General features: G+C 45.9%; 1 protein-coding gene across 1 annotated transcript in view; it reads left to right on the top strand.

The window, feature by feature from the left end:
* The window catches only part of LOC141148170 (3-oxoacyl-[acyl-carrier-protein] reductase FabG-like), a 63,896-nt gene that overhangs the window by 34,981 nt on the left and 11,636 nt on the right, over window positions 1–17,279 (top strand). The window contains exons 5-6 of the mRNA XM_073635359.1: window positions 7,855–7,924; window positions 11,390–11,426. Coding sequence (XP_073491460.1) covers window positions 7,855–7,924; window positions 11,390–11,426 — 107 coding nt within the window. The remainder of the gene's footprint in view (window positions 1–7,854; window positions 7,925–11,389; window positions 11,427–17,279) is intronic.

The following is a 17,279-nucleotide window of genomic DNA, read 5'->3' as shown; positions in this document are numbered from 1 at the left end:
AAAAAAATCAGAATCACTTTAATTATATCTAAGTACTTTAAGTCCTCAGCCCTCAAGAGAAAAAGCTTTACAAAAAAAAATACTTTGACATCACGTGGGGGCGGTGCCACCAAGTGACGTTGCCAAGTGGCCCCGCCCCTTACCTATATAAGAACTGTCAAAAGGCGGAGCCTGCAGTTAGCGGTTAGCCTTCGTGATGGGCCAAGCTTTTCTTTTTTTTTTCTTCTTTCTTCTGGTCCGGTGGTGGTGGTGGGCGTCGTGGTTGACGATGGATCTACATCGGGTGACTTTATTATTATTTCTTTTAATAAAGGAATTGTCAAAAACTGTTTTTTTTTTTCAATTTCTTTTTGACACTTTTTTGGTGAATTGGTAGGGGTACTCATTCACATTGGGGGGGGGGGGGGGGATCTGGGGGCTCCCTTGTTATAGGGAGGCTTCCAGGTTCTGATAAGCTCCCCACCCACAGACCACCACAATCACGGCCCAGGCTTGTCTGAAAGAGGCCCTTGCCCCCATCAACTTGGGGACAAGGTGCTTTGGGGTGGGGGGCAAAACACTCCCCTATGTTGAGGGCATGTGGCCTGGTACAGTTCAGGGGGGGGGCGCTCGCTCTCCCCCCCTTTTCTGGCCTGCCAGGCTGCATGCTCGGACAAGGATCTGGTGTGGATCTTGGGGGGGACCCCACACCGTTTTTTTTTTTTCTTTTAATTTTTTTGGGAGTGGGGTTCCTCTTAAAATCCATACCAGACCCAAAGGGCCTGGTATGGATTGGGGGGAGGGGGGGGGACGCCCACGCCACTTTTTTAAAAAACATTTTTCTATTGCCGGCAATGGTATTGTATTGCCAGCAATTTAAATGTCATTTTCTTTTCTTTATAAATGGCGGTTTTGCAGCAGCAAGTTCTATACATGGTAGAGATGCGCCACTTTACAGGCAGACCCCCAGGCACGATATTTAAAGGAATTTTTCATTTTTATTGTTTCACGTTAAGCATCATTAAAATCACTGCTCCTGTAAAAACAATCTTTTTTTAAATTTTTTATTTTTTTTTGCATTGAGACATGTCCCCCAGGGCAGTACCCAACCCCCATACCCTTTTTAGGGCCAATAGCTTACATAGAAGCCTTCAAAATGGGAACTTTTGATTCTTCAAGTTCGTGTCCCATGGAGTTTAATAGGGTTCGCAGTTCAGTTCTGAACTTTTTCCAATTGGTCTTATGTCTTTTAAACATTGTCTAAATAAAAAAATGTGTTTTATTCAAAAATACTGATGAATTGACATTCCCTTATCATTTTATATATACACCATTAAAGTCCCGAGGCTAGTTACCTCAAAGTCCATTTTCTATAAATCCATGTTCAGGAGTTCTGGTGCGAACCGAACCGGGGGGGGGGGGGGGGTTGGCCCATCACTAGTCCTTAAGTGGGTACTCTATCCAAAATTTAATGACAGTTCTACTTTAATATATTAAAGTCACACCAATAGTTGTGTTTGGTCTTTTTTAAATCAACAGTTTTCCATGTTGATCCCGCCGTGATGATCCTTGCTTCTTTTATGAGGTATTTGTGCTCCTGCACTTTCACCGTGTCCACATTCTTCTTGGTGGAGATAATAATTATTTATTTATTGCAGGTACAGTACTTGTATAGCGCTGTCAATTTTACACAGCACTTTACATATATGTTGAACATTCACATCAGTCCCTGCCCTCGGGGAGCTTGCAATCTAAGGTCCCCATCTCACATTCATACATACACAAACTAGGGCCAATTTGGACAGGAGCCAATTAACCTACCAGCATGTCTTTGGAGTGTGGGAGGAAACCTCCGCAGACACAGAGAGAACATGCAAACTCCAGGCAGGTAGTGCCGTGGTTTGGATTCAAACGGATGATCTTCTGCTGGGCAGAAGTGCTAACCACTTAGTCACTGTGTTTCCCCATGCCATGCTAACACACATTGTGAAGGTATGGACCAGAATAGTCACCATTTATGAAGCCAGGATAGGCAACTGGCACTAGAGCTTCTGCATGTAGACCCGAAGGGGCTGAAGGAAGATGAATGTGATACACAGTGCTTAACGCGGAATTTCAGACACACTCTAACTGAGCCTAAACCTACTTCCACCCCCATTCTAAGACTATTCTAACTACCCTGTGAAAGAAAAAGTCTACCTAATCTGAGGACTTTCTCGTCTGGTCAAATGATAGGGTCCCAGCGCCAGCTTTAGTGTAGAGCAGTGGTCATCAACCCTGTCCTCAGGGCCCACTAGCAGGCCAGGTTGTATGTATTACCTTGGAGAGATGCAGACTAGAATACTGCAATCACTGAGCAGCAAATGATATCACCTGTGATGTATTTCAGTTATCTTGCAAACCTGGCCTGTTAGTGCGTCCTGAGGACAGGGTTGATGACCACTGGTGTAGAGGACAATGGCTATAGAGCCAGGGTGATGATGGCACCCATAGTCTTACTATGGGACATCCGTTGTTGGCTGTTCCACCTCTACACTGAAGCCGGCGCTGGGATCTGATCATGTGACCAGACTGGAGCGCCTTCATCATAGATCATAGGGTAAGTATAGACCTCTTTCCTTTTACAGGGTAGTTAGAATAGTATTAGACTACCCCCCCCCCAACTCAAGCAAACCACTTCTGGCTATGAAATGCTTCCACAACATGGCATTTAAGGAGCTTAGGGATATTAGGGCGAACAACAACACACCAGACTTACCACTGTGGACCTATTTCCAAGTCCGCAGTTACCATAACCATGCCTCCAGAAAAAAACAACTTCTGCAGACAGACGACCGAATTGGAGTCAGTGTGCCTGGAAGGTGACCCCCTACCAAAAGCTTCCTCAGTTTCTATTCAGAGAGAGCTGGTCCGAGGAACTTGGATTTAAATCTAGGATAAGCAATGGCAACAGGCTTGTATTCTTACTCACAAATGCTCTCTCAGTACTAGAATGCAGGAAACAGCATATAAGCTCCTCACCCACTGGTACGCCAAACCAGTGAAATGACATGCCTGGTTCCCGCTAACCTCTGACCCCTACTGGCAGTGCCAATCTGATAAAGGCACCCTCTTTCACATTTGGTGGCAATGTCCAGTACTTTTCTTCATTCTGGTCTAAGGTTGACCACTTCAGCCCCGGAAGATTTGGCTGCTCAATGACCAGGCCACTTTTTGCGATTCGGCACTGCGTTGCTTTAACTGACAATTGCGCGGTCGTGCGACACTGCACCCAAACGAAATTGATGTCCTTTTTTTTCCCCACAAATAGAGCTTTCTTTTGGTGGTATTTGATCACCTCTGCGTTTTTTTTATTTTTTGCGCTATAAACAAAAGAAGAGCGACAATTTTGAAAGAAAAAACACATTGGGGGTTATTTACGAAAGGCAAATCCACTTTGCGCTACAAGTGCCTTTGGAAGTTCAGTCGCTGTAGATCCGAGGGGGACATGCAAGGAAAATAAAAAAGCAGCATTTTAGCTTGCACATGATTTGGATGATAAAATCAGCAGAGCTTCCCCTCATTTCAGAGCTTCCCCTCAGATTTAAAGCGACTGCACTTCCAAGTGCACTCGTAGAGCAAAGTGGATTTGCCTTTCGTAAATAACACCCAATATATTTTACTTTTTGCTATAATAAATATCCCACATTTTTTTATTAAAAAAAAAAATGTTTTCCTCAGTTTAGGCTGACATGTATTCTTCTACATATTTTTGGTAAAAAAAAAATTGCAAAAAGTGTACAGTGGAACCTTGGATTACGAGCATAATCCATTCCAGGAGAATGCTCGTAATCCAAAGTACTCGTATATCAAAATGAGTTTTCCCACTGAAGTCAATGGAAAAGAAAATAATTTGTTCCGCATTGACTTCAATAGGATGCAATACCGCATGCGGCCAGAGGCGAGGGGGGGGGGCACCGGAGAGCCTCAGAAACGGCTAAAAAGGCCCGAGCACACTTTGGCTGACCTTGGCAAACCTCAGAAAGACTTCCTACTCGAGATTTGCCGAGGCCAGCTGTGCTGTCTCGGGCCTTTCTGTGCATTTCCGAACTACGCCGATCGGCGACGTTCAGCTCTGCTCGGCTCCGGCGCCCCCCCGCCTCAGGCCAAAAGCGGTACTGCACACCGCTTTGGCCTGAATCGTGTTCGTTTTGCGAGACAACACTCGCAAACCGAGTTACGATTTTTAAAAATATAGTGCTCGTATTGCGAAACGCTTGTTACTCACAATCCGAGGTTCCACTGTATATTGATTGGCGCAAAAGTTACAGTGTTTACAAAATAGGGGGATAGATTTACAGCATTTTTATTATTATTTTTTATTTTTTTTTTACTAGTAATGGCAGCGATCTGCAAATTTTTATCAGAACTGCGATATTGCGGCGGACATATCGGACACTTTTGACACATTTTTGGGACCATTGACAATTATACAGTGATCAGTGCTATAAAATGCAGTGATTACTGTGTAAATGTCACTGGCAGGGAAGGCGTTAACACTAGGGGGCGATCAAGGGGTTAACTGTGTTCCCTCACTGTGTTCTAACTTTAGGGGGAGGGGACTGTCTAGGAGGATAGAGAGATCGGTGTTCATACATAGTATGAACACACGATCTGTCTCTACTTCCCTGAAAGAACCGGGATTTACACACACAGATCCCGGTTCTCCCTCTGTCACGAGCGATCGCGGGTGCCCGGTGGTCATCGCGCCCGCCGGGCACTTGCATCGCCTCCGGGCACACGCTGTGGGCGCCCCTGGTGGCAGAAAGGCGAAGCGGCATGAAGTACCGTCGTTTCGCCCAGCCGTGCCATTCTGTCGCAGTAAAACTGCGGCGGCTGGTCGGCAAGCGGTTAAAGGAATTATCTCCCAGATCACGGAGACAAAGCTGAAACTTGATGCGGCATGTTGCCTGCTCCATATCACAGATCTCTCATTCAAGAAATATAAAAATTCCTTGAACGCAGCCAAATCCCATTCCACTTTTCTGGGAACCCTCCCGCATCCCAACAATTCAGGACCGGCTGTGTGAAATGAAAGATATATCTGTGAGATGGAGGAGACCAATCAACTGACAAACTCTGACCGCTACCACAAAACCAGGGCCCCCTGGTTTCTGTTCAAATATTCCCAGGCCTATGAAGTCCTGAAAAATATACATTAAGAATAAAGAAATGATCCCACCCTGTGAAGGAAGGATCTCTGGACAAACTATAGAAGCAGGGCCGGTACAAGGCAGGGGCGGGAGGGGCACTTGCCCTGGGCGGAGTCTTTTAATAGAAGACTCAAAATCTATAACTACTGCTGCTTAACTATAAACTTGTAGTTGTAACTGTTTTAATGATGAAAAGCGGTTTATGTTAGGAATAAGGACGTACTCCCCCCCCATCTCCCTCCCTGTTGCTAACTCTTCTCCCCACTTCTTTCATTTTTCACTAATCTACTATCGACCTACTGAAGGTGCTCTCTCCCTTTGAGTTAAACTCTAGAGACTTGAGCAATATCCTTTCAGTTAACCACTTCAATAACGGGCACTGGCAGGCAATGGGGATGGGCACTGGTTGGCAGAGTCCTGGGCACTGATTGGCATTTCCCTGGTGGTCTAGGGTGGCATACCTGATGGTCCAGGGTGGTGCCAATCCCTGGTGGTCCTGGTGGCATCCTGGTGGTCCTGGGTGGGCATCCGAGGGGGGGGCTGTGCTGATAAACAATCAGCACAGATCCCCCACCCTGTCAGGAGAGCAGCCGATCGGCTCTCCTCTACTCGCGTCTGTCAGACGAGAGTGATTAAAAGCCAATCAACGCCTCTTCCTGTTTACATCGTGATCAGCCGTGATTGGACACGGCTGATGACGTGGTGAAGAGCCTCCGTCAGAGGTTCTTTACCAAGATCGGTGTAGTGGTGTGTCTGACTGACGCCCCGATCCACCGATCGCCACGAGATGCAGTCGTTGTGGGTGGACGTCATTTGACGGCTGGCAGGCTAGAGGTGGTTAAAGAAGCTTTTCACTCAAATCACTCACCAACTTCAATTATTGCTTAAAAGACTTGTTTACTTATTAATAATGATATAGTTCATGTTATTCATGCAAGCCACCGTATTGATTTACCGCATACATGCTACTTACTGACTTGGAGCTGCGACTCCACATTTGTACTTTCTCTTCAATAAACGTTGATGTTAAAAAAAAAAAAAAAAAAAGAATAGTATTAGAATGGAGGTAAGAGTAGGTTTAGGCTTACCGTATATACTCGAGTAGAAGCCAACCCGAATATAAGCCGAGGCACCTAATTTTACCACAAAAAACTGGGAAAATTATTGACTCGAGTATAAGCCTAGGGTGAGAAATGCGCAGCTACTGTAAGTGGAAAAGAGGGTCAACAATGCCCATTTGCAGCCTCACTGTGCCCATTTGCAGCCATAGGTCCCCCGAACTTCAAACTCAGTAGTTAAGGGTTCCTAGATGCCCCCCTAGCTGTAGCCAAAATTTGGGGTCTCTGGACCCAAAAGGTCCTGAAATGACATTGCTGCAGATGGACACAGATGACCAAATTTGGGGCCCCGTATCTCGGGGCCGCTTGGTGCTAGGAACCCCACGTTTGTGGTGCAAACCCAGTGGAACTAGCACTACAACATATCCATGCTGGGGTTCCTAGCACTAAGTGGTCCCGAGATACGAGGCCCCAAAGGCGGTTCGGAAAATGTCATTCTCTGCTGAAGAAAAGTGCTTGACATTTTCCAAACCAAATTTGGGGCCCCGTATCTTGGGGCCACTTAGTACTAGGAACCCCAAGCTTTGGCACCTGGTGGCTCAGAGATACGGGGCCCCAAAATCAGTTCGGAAAATGACATTCTCCGCTGCAGAAAAGGGCTTGACTCGAGTATAAGCCGAGGGGGGCATTTTCAGGACAAAAAAAAATGTTGAAAAACTCGGTTTATACTCGAGTATAAATGGTAGTTAGAATTTGACTGTAATTCCAAACCAGTAAATCCATGAAGAACACAACTACAAATAGATACAGAGATGACAAAACAATCATCCAAACTGGCATTTGATTATCCATGTGTAAGCCTTATGCCGCGTACACACGAGCGGACTTTACGGCAGACTTTGCTCGGCGAACTTTTCGACAGACTTTACGACGGACTTTCTGAATAAACGGACTTGCCTACACACAATCCAGCAAAGTCCGTTGAATTCGTATGTGATGACGTACGACCGGACTAAAACAAGGAAGTTCATAGCCAGTAGACAATAGCTGCCCTAGCGTGGCTTTTTGTCCGTCGAACTAGCATACAGACGAGCGGACTTTTCGACCGGACTCGATTTCGACGGATTGATTTAAAACATGTTTCAAATCTAAGTCCGTCCAACTTTTGAGAAAACAAAGTCCGCTGGAGCCCACACACGATCGAATTGTCTGACTAAATCCAGTCCGCCGGGCAAAGTCTGCCGTAAATTCCGCTCGTGTGTACGCGGCATAACTACTATTACACTTGGGGGGTTATCTACTAAAGGAAAATCCACTTTGCACTGCAAGTGCACTTGGAAGTGCAGTCACTATAGATCTGAGGGGGACATGCAAGGAAAATAAAAAACAGCATTTTAGCTTGCACATGATTGGATGATAAAATCAGCAGAGCTTCCACTCATTTCAGATCTACCCCTTAGATTTAGAGCGACTGCACTTCCAAGTGCACTTGCAGTGCAAAATGGATTTGCCTTTCGTAAACAACCCCCTTGGTGTACTTAATGAGAGATGAAGTCAAAAAATGTACATTTTCAAAGAATAATAAGCTACATGTTGGCCTTTTCAAATCTCCCCATATTTTCCAGTTCCCGGGCGTCCTGGCTTACTGCATGTCAAAGTCAGCGGTGGATCATATGACCAGATGTGCCGCTCTTGGTAAGTAGGATACAATCTCTATTTAAACGCTGAAAATTTTCTTCTCAGTCAAGGAGAAATAATCCTAAATATGAGATGTGCTTGTGGTTAGTAGTGCACAGATTGTGCTTGAAAATTCCCTCAAGATACAAATGGTAGATAATTCAGTGGCGGCCCATCCATAGGGGGCGCACGGGTGCTGCCCCTCCCTTCCCAAGCAGTAAAAAAAAAAAAAAAATCACGAGATTGCAGACGAGGTGCTTCATTTGCAGGCTTTTGTCCCACCTTGCGGCGCATTCCATTGCGCAGGACAACTTCCGCCAGACGCCCGTAGTGTGTATCACTACGGCCGGGTGCTTTGATTGACATTGGCACCGCCCTAGGACATGGGCAGTGCTTTCCATCCGAGTTACATCACTTCCGGTTTTCCCTGTGCCAATGATAAACCGAAAGTGATATCACAGCTCCGTGGAACGCATGGCCCGAGCGGAGACAAACAGAGCAGAGGAAGCATGAGATATTTAAAAAAATATATATATATTGTGTTCTTACTGGGTGAAGCCAGTTATACTCCTCAACCCACCATCCAGGTCTCTTCCTGAAAACTATTTCCACCTGCGGGACAGCTAGTCCAGCGCCGGTTGTTGTTCTTCTCCAGTTAGTCACCTTCACTCCCCTCAATCCAATGTTGGACTTCTTCTGGCTCCTGAGAGTTTTGAAGTTTTAGTAGCTAGTCTTGCCTAGGGCATAAACTAGACTAGCACCTGCCCTGGTCTTGGGGAGATGCCATTTGGGCAGGATGGACCCTCTATCCTGATTGTCTGCCCACACCCCTTATCTGCTCCACCCTTCTGTTGTACAATTGTGCTTATTGATAGTGATGTCTGATGGGGAGGTTGCATGTCCACATCCTTGGAGGGCCATAAAAAAACCTTCTATAAACTGTCCTGTTTACCAGTCTGTAAGCTGCCAACTGGGCTGTACCAGTCTGTAAACTGCCAGCTAAGGTCTTTAGGATACCAGCTTATATGTCTGAGGGACCATTGTACTGTATATCTGAGTTTATTACTTGCTGTAATTTTTGGAAAAAGAGTATGTAAAACAAAGATCTGATTTTCAGCATATAGTAATACCTCGGATTGCGAGTAACACGGTTTACGAGCGTTTTGCAATACGAGCCAATCCTTTTTTTTTTTATTCTGACTAGATTTGCGAACGTTGTCTTGCAAGACAAGCAGGATTCAAGCCTCTGGGGTGTGCAGTACCACATATGGCCAGAGGTGCGGGGACGCCGGTGACGCTAGGAGACGCTCCGTCTCCCCTCACACCCCTCACATTTTTGTAAATATTTTCTTCTATCTTTTCATGTGATGACACTTTGCTACAATGTAAAGTAGTGAGTGTACAGCTTGTATAACAGTGTAAATTTGCTGTCCTCTCAAAATAACTCAACACACAGCCATTAATGTCTAAACCGCTGGCAACAAAAGTGAGTACACCCCTAAATGAAAATGTCCAAATTATGCCCAATTAGCCATTTTCCCTCCCTGGTGTCATGTGACTCGTTAGTGTTACAAGGTCTCGGTGTGTTAAATTTGGTGTTATCGGTCTCACTCTCTCATACTGGTCACTGGAAGTTCAACATGGCACCTCATGGCAAAGAACTCTCTGAGGATCTGAAAAAAAGAATTGTGGCTCTACATAAACATGGCCTAGGCTATAAGAAGATTGTCAAGACCTTGAAACTGAGCTGCAGCACGGTGGCCAAGACCATACAGCTGTATAACAGGACGGGTTCCACTCAGAACAGGCCTCACCATGGTTGACCAAAGAAGTTGAGTGCACATGCTCAGCATCATATCCAGAGGTTGTCTTTGGGAAATAGACGTATGAGTGCTGCCAGCATTGCTGCAGAGGTTGAAGGGGTGGGGGGACAGCCTGTCAGTGCTCAGATCATACACCGCACACTGCATCAAATTGGTCTGCATGGCTGTTATCCCAGAAGGAGGCCTCTTCTAAAGATGATGCACAAGAAAGCCTGCAAACAGTTTGCTGAAGACAAGCAGACTAAGGACATGGATTACTGGAACCATGTCCTGTGGTCTGATGAGACCAAGATAAACTTATTTGGTTCAGATGGTGACAAACGTGTGTGGCGGAAACCAGGTGAGGAGTACAAAGACAAGTGTGTCTTGTCTACAGTCAAGCATGGTGGTGGGACTGTCATGGTCTGGGGCTGCATGAGTGCTGCCGGCACTGGGGAGATACAGGTTCATTGAGGGAACCATGAATGCCAACATGTACTGTGACATACTGAAGCAGAGCATGATCCCCTCCCTTCAGAGACTGGGCCACAGGGCAGTATTCCAACATAACGACCCCAAACACACCTCCAAGATGACCACTGCCTTGCTAAAGAAGCTGAGGGTAAAGGTGATGGACTGGCCAAGCATGTCTCCAGACCTAAACCCTATTGATCATCTGTGGGGCATGCTCAAACGGAAGGAGGAGGAGCGCAAGGTCTCTAACATCCACCAGCTCTGTGATGTCGTCATGGAGGAGGGGAAGAGGACTCCAGTGACAACCTGTGAAGCTCTGGTGACCTCCATGCCCAAGAGGGTTAAGGCAGTGCTGGAAAATAATGGTGGCCACACAAAAATATTGACACTTTGGGCCCAATGTGGACATTTTCACTTAGGGGTGTACTGACTTTTGTTGCCAGCGGTTTAGACATTAATGGCTGTGTGTTGAGTTATTTTGAGGGGACAGCAAATTTACACTGTTATACAAGCTGTGCACTCACTACTTTACATTGTAGACAAGTGTCATTTCTTCAGTGTTGTCACATGAAAAGATAGAAGAAAAGATTTACAAAAATGTGAGGGGTGTACTTACTTTTATGAGATACTGTACGAGTGCTTTGGATTACAAGCATGCTTCTGGAACAAATTATACTTGTAATCCAAGGTACTACTGCATTTGGCTTCAAGATTCGGTCTATAAAGTTTTCTTAAGCAAATATTTTTTTTTTCAGAATCTGTTGTGAAGTTTTAGACTTGGAGATCCTACCATTTTACAGCACTTCCTATTGCAGGCTGACAACACCAAACCACTGCCCCTTTCGGTTAGCAGCAGTATTGTCAACCTGGGGAGCAGACAATTTCTTTTGTTCCTTGGGCTGCCTATTCGGTCCGGAGGAAACCTAAGCCAACCACAGGCAGTCCAACGACCCAACCGAAAGAGTCTGCACAACAGGCTGATAAGACTATTGCTAATTTGAGAGGTTGCAGCTTAGCATTGTCAGCCTGTAATAAGACATATTGTAACTGAAAGGATCTACGGGTAACAAACTTTACAAAAAATTACTAAAAAAAAAAAAAAAAAAAAAAAGCTTAAGAAAATTGTGTACATTGAGACATGATGCAGGTACAAATAATAGAAGTCTTCCATTATTATCACATTTACGGTGTTTTCCTTTTATTCCAGAATTGGCCAGTAAGCAGGTCAGAGTCAATGCCGTTTGGTGAGTAGAATTATTTTTATGTTGCGAGATGTTCTATCAACATACACTATATTGTCAAAAGTATTGGAACGCCTGCCTTTACACACACATGAACTTTAATTGCATCCCAGTCTTAGTCCGTAGGGTTCAATATTGAGTTGGCTCCGCCCTTTGCAGCTATAACAGCTTCAAATCTTCTAGGAAGGCCATCCACAAGGTTTAGGAGTGTGTCTATGGGAATGTTTGACCATTCTTCCAGAAGCCCATTTGTGAGGTCAGGCACTGATGTTGGAAGAGAATGCCTGGCTCAAAGTCTCCGCTCTAAATCATCCCAAAGGTGTTCTATCGGGTTGTGGTCAGGACTCTGTTTCTTCACCCGAAACTGGCTCATCCATGTCTTTATGCACCTTGCTTTGTGCACTGGTCCGAATCATTTGGTGGAGGGGGTATTATGGTGTGGGGTTGTTTTTCAGGGGTTGGGCTTGGCCCCTTAGTTCCAGTGAAGGGAACTCTTAAGGTGTCAGCATACCAAGACATTTTGGACAATTTCATGCTCCCAACTTTGTGGGAACAGTTTTGGGGATGGCCCCTTCCTGTTCCAACATCACTGCACACCAGTGCACAAAGCAAGGTCCATAGATGTTTGTAGCGAGAAACATTTGTCATGTAGTATTGTCTCTACTCGACAGAACGATGACAAACTGAAAGGTCACTGTATCTATTTAAAATGACTTGTGCCTCTCTTTAAAGAGCTAAAATGGCATTGCCTCTATTTAAAAAAGCTAAAAATGTTAAAGTACGCAAGAAATGTGCTTAGGTTTTTGTGTATCTTTCGTTTTTTTCACCCTAATGCCCCGTACACACGATCGGACTTTCCGACAACAAAACCGTGGATTTTATGTTGGAAAGTTGTTGGCTCCAACTTGTCTTGCATACACACAGTCATACAAATGTTGGCCAACAATTCCGAACGTAGTGACGTACAAGACGTACGTGATATCTCCATTACGAACGCTAGTTTTACAAGACCGAGCGCTTCCGGCTCGTACTTGATCCCGAGCGTGTGTGGGCTTTTGTCCGACGGACTTGTGTACACACGATCGGAAAGTCCGACAACAAACATTTGTTGGCGGAAAATTTGAGAACCAGCTAGTCAACACTGGTTGGCGGAAAGTCTGACAAAAAATGTTCGATGGAGCGTACACACGGTCGGACTTTCCGGCAAAAAAGAATTGGGGTAGTCCTATGTAGAGCGAGTTTGCGTAGTCGAGTCGGGAATTAATGATTGTTCCAACTACTGCTGCTTTGTCTTCTTCTGGCATGAAGGGGATGAGTCTACGTAGCAGGTGGAGGAGATGGTGAGATCCACTGACAACTGATCCTATTTGTGCATCCATTGACATTTCTGAGTCAAAGATGACTCGGAGACTCTTGGCTTTGGTGCTTGGAGAGCTGGTCTGTCCAAAGATGGTGGGAGGTGTCCATGGGGTCTTAGTTTTGGAGTTTTGGTTTGTGAGTAGGAGAAGAAGCTCTGTTTTTGATCCGTTGAGTTTGAGGGAGCTAGTGGTCATCCAGTCGCCTGTCAAAGTGAGGCATTTTTCTAGTCGCTGATGATGGCCTTTTTTTCGGTGATGCAAAAGTAGAGTTGAGTGTCATCAGCGTATGAGTGGAAGCAGAGGCCCGATATTCTGATGATATTGAGGAGTGGGCGGATTGTGATGCAATTACAATCAGAAGACTCCGAAAATAGAAGTAGGAGGAATAATGTGCTAGCAAGGGGGATCCCAGAGATGGTCAGATATGGTCATTTCTAAGGAAAGCAGTAACTGAGATTTTTAACCAATTGTTGGAGAAATCTCCGGATAACTGGATTGAATTGGATTGGGTACACAGGGTCCCCATGGCTCACAATTTAGACCAAACTACCCCTTGAGATGTCTTATGCCGAGTTCATTTTTTTAGAACAAGGGAAGACGTAATTAGGGCAGCATGGCAAAAGGGAACAGCGGGTTTTGAAGGCGTGGAGATACAGATATATTCAGATCTGTGCAGCCATACAAAGAACAGACACCGCCTGCTAAAACCCTTACTGGACTTGCTACGTTCCAGGCAAGCTACTTATCGATGGGGGTACCCACTATCGTTGCATATTAAAAAAGAGCAACATAGTTTTAACTTATACGATCCTAATCAACTACCGGACTTGTTCAGGGCTGCACTGGGACAAAAATTTGGCCCTGGACTTCATCCAGACCGGCCCAGGGCACAACACATCAGGGTACGGTACATCAGGGCACAGCACATCAGGCCACATCAGGGTACAGAGCCCAGCACATCAGGGCACAAGGCACATCAGGGCACAAGGCACATCAGGGTACAACACATCAGGGTACAACACACCAGGCCACATCAGGGTACAGGGCCCAGCACATCAGCGTACAGGCCACATCAGGGCACAACACATCAGGGTACAGGACATCAGGGTACAGAGCCCAGCACATCAGGGTACAGGATATCAGGGTACAGAGCCCAGCACATCAGGGTACAGCACATTAGGGTACAGGACATCAGAGAACAGGACATCAGGGCACAGGTCACAGTACATCAGGGCACAACACATCAGGGTACAGGGCACAACACATCTGGGCACGTCAGGGCACAGTACATCAGGGTACAGGACATCATGGCAAAGGACATCGGGGCACATCAGGGCACGGGGCACATCAGGTCACGGGGAACATCAGGGCATAGGACATCAGGGCACAGCACATCAGGGCACGGGGCACATCAGGTCATGGGCACATCAGGGCACATAGCACATCAGGGCACGGGGCACATGACACATAGCACATCAGGGCATGGGGCACATCAGGGCATGGGGCACATGGCACATCAGGGCACATCACGGCACGGGGCACATCAGGGCATGGGGCACATGGCACATCGGAGCACATCAGGGCACGGTGCACATGGCACATCGGGGCACATCAGGGCTCGGGGCACATTATGGCACATGGCAAATCAGGGCACATGGCACATTATGGGGCACATCAGGGCACATTATGGGGCACATAGCACATTAGGGCACATGATGGGGCACATTATAGGGCACATCAGGGGGCACATCATGGGATCTTACTAGCCAGTATGCAGAGTAGCACAGTAGCACAGGAAACGTCTGTCTGTAGTAAGTTCTCTCTCATGTCACGCAGTGCTTCTCGCTTCCCGGCGGCCCCTCCTCTCTTCTCGTCTATCCCAGATGATGTCACAAGCCAATGGGGATAGACGAGAAGAGAGGAGGGGTCGCCGGGGAGCAAGAAGTGCTGCGCGACATGAGAGAGAACTTACTACAGACAGACGCTTCCTGCGCTACTGCGCTACTCTGCATGCTGGCTAAGTCTCAATCTACCCATCAGGCGCCAGATGTCGGTGATTGACTGATAGATACAGTAGCCGAGTACCGCAGATGCGGCTGAAACCGGCCCACTCTGAGCCATCGGCCCACCGGGAATCTCCCGGTAGTCCCGATGGCCAGTCCATCCCTGGACTTGTTTCACTTTCTGGGTACAGGACCTACTGAAGTTCCCATATGTACAGAACTCCCAACTATGGGGGATTGGGAGCTCCAACAGCAGAGGAGGCCACAATGGAGAGAGAGGGAGTTCTCCCAGAATGCCCAGGCAATTAGAGAAGAATAGAGAATGAATGATATAAAGGGTCCCGCATCCCTTAATATTGACTGATTTGATATTTTGATATTTTTGTTTTTATATTGCTATCATATGAATTTTTCTTGGGAGATAAAGGTAATAATAAGGAAAATGTATACCATAAATAAACAATGGAAGTACAGATATTGTGGTAAAATTGGAAAACCCACCTGCTCAGAATGGACTATAGTTGTAAATGGTTATCATATTTAGATGAATTGAGTATTAAGCCTGGAGTGTGGGATATCATATTCTGGGGTCTATTAATGCGCGTAATATATATATACTAGTGATTAGAGATGAGCCGAACACCCCCCGGTTCGGTTCGCACCAGAACCTGCGAACGGACCGAAAGTTCGCACGAACGTTAGAACCCCATTGACGTCTATGGGACTCGAACGTTCAAAATCAAAAGTGCTCATTTTAAAGGCTAATTTGCATGGTATTGTCCTAAAAAGGTTTTGGGGACCCGGGTCCTACCCCAGGGGACATGTATCAATGCAAAAAAAACTTTTAAAAACGGCCGTTTTTTCGGGAGCAGTGATTTTAATGATGCTTAAAGTAAAAAAAAAAAAAGTGAAATATTCCTTTAAATATCGTACCTGGGGTGTGTCTATAGTAGGCCTGTAAAGTGGCTTGTGTTTCCCGTGTTTAGAACAGTCCCTGCACCAAATGTCATTTTTAAAGGAAAAAATCTCATTTAAAACTGCTTGCGGGTTTAATGTCATGTCGGGTCATGGCAATATGGATGAAAATCAGTGAGACAAACGGCATGGGTACCCCCCAGTCCATTACCAGGCCCTTTGGGTCTTGTATGGATATTAAGGGGAACCCCGCACCCAAATTAAAATAAGGAAAGGCCCTATATACTCTGAACAGCAGTATACAGGCGGTGCAAACAAGACAGGGACTGTAGGTTTGTTGTTAAGTAGAATCTCTTTGTAATTTTGAACGGGTAAATTTTTAAAGCGTTTAGCTCCAGCCAAAAAATCTTTTTTAAGCTTTTTGGAAAACATAGGGAAGGGTTATCACCCCTGTGACATTTGTTTTGCTGTCTTTCCTCCTCTTCAGAAGATTTCACCTCACTTTTTGTCCCAATGAAAAATGTTTTTTGAAAATTTGGGTTTTTTGTGGAACAAGGATTGGAAAGCATCAGTGGAAAGGAGAAATTGTTTTCCCATATTAACTCTTACAGGAGAGAATTTCCCTTCCTAGGGGTAGATTTCATCTCACTTCCTGTTGTCTCCTTCCGTTTGCAAGTAGGAGTCGTTTGTAAGTTAGATGTTTGAAAGTAGGGTCCTGCCCTATATACTCAGCAGAAATTTGGGCCTTAGGTGTTGCTGTGGCCACAACACTGTAAGCCCTCACAGGGCCCTGCTGTGAAATATTAGATCAAGAATTGTAATTACATGCCCCTGTTGAACAGGAGCTGAAAAATTAGGCCTTAGGCACTGGTGCTGGTGCCACAACACTGCAACCCCTTACAGACACTCTAGTTGGAACGCAGGAACGAGCCCTGCTGCAAAGTATTGCATCAAAAATTGTAATTACACGCCCCTGTTAGACAGGGGCAGAAAAATTGGGCCTTAGGCACTGGTGCTGGTGCCACAACACTGCAACCCCTCACAGACACTCTAGTTGGAACGCAGGAACGAGCCCTGCTGCAAAGTATTGCATCAAAAATTGTAATTACACGCCCCTGTTAGACAGGGGCAGAAAAATTGGGCCTTAGGCACTGGTGCTGGTGCCACAACACTGCAATCCCTCACAGACACTCTAGTTGGAATGCAGGAACGAGCCCTGCTGCAAAGTATTACATCAAAAATTGTAATTAACACGCCCCTGTTAAACAGGGGCTGAAAAATTGTGCCTTAGGCACTGGTGGTGGCGCCCAGAACCAAAAATGTTCTTACAAGCTATCAGCGTGATGATTGAGGAGGAAGAGGATAATTACTCAGGGATAGTCACTCAGCATCAGCATAGGCAGTCTTTGAAGGGATCTGAGATTTCAAAAAAAATTATTCGGTTACATCAGCATCAGGTGCTTGGTAGCTGGTGGTGATCCAAGACTCATTCATTTTTATGAAGGTCAGCCGATCGACCGAGTCGGTGGACAGACGCACCCTGTGATCGGTTACCACGCCTCCAGCAGCACTGAATGTGC

Source organism: Aquarana catesbeiana, linkage group LG06 (assembly GCF_042186555.1).
Source record: "Aquarana catesbeiana isolate 2022-GZ linkage group LG06, ASM4218655v1, whole genome shotgun sequence".
Taxonomy (NCBI): Eukaryota; Metazoa; Chordata; class Amphibia; order Anura; family Ranidae; genus Aquarana; species Aquarana catesbeiana.
The sequence above is the reverse complement of the archived record's forward strand: the minus strand, read 5'-3'. Positions and strand labels throughout refer to the sequence as shown.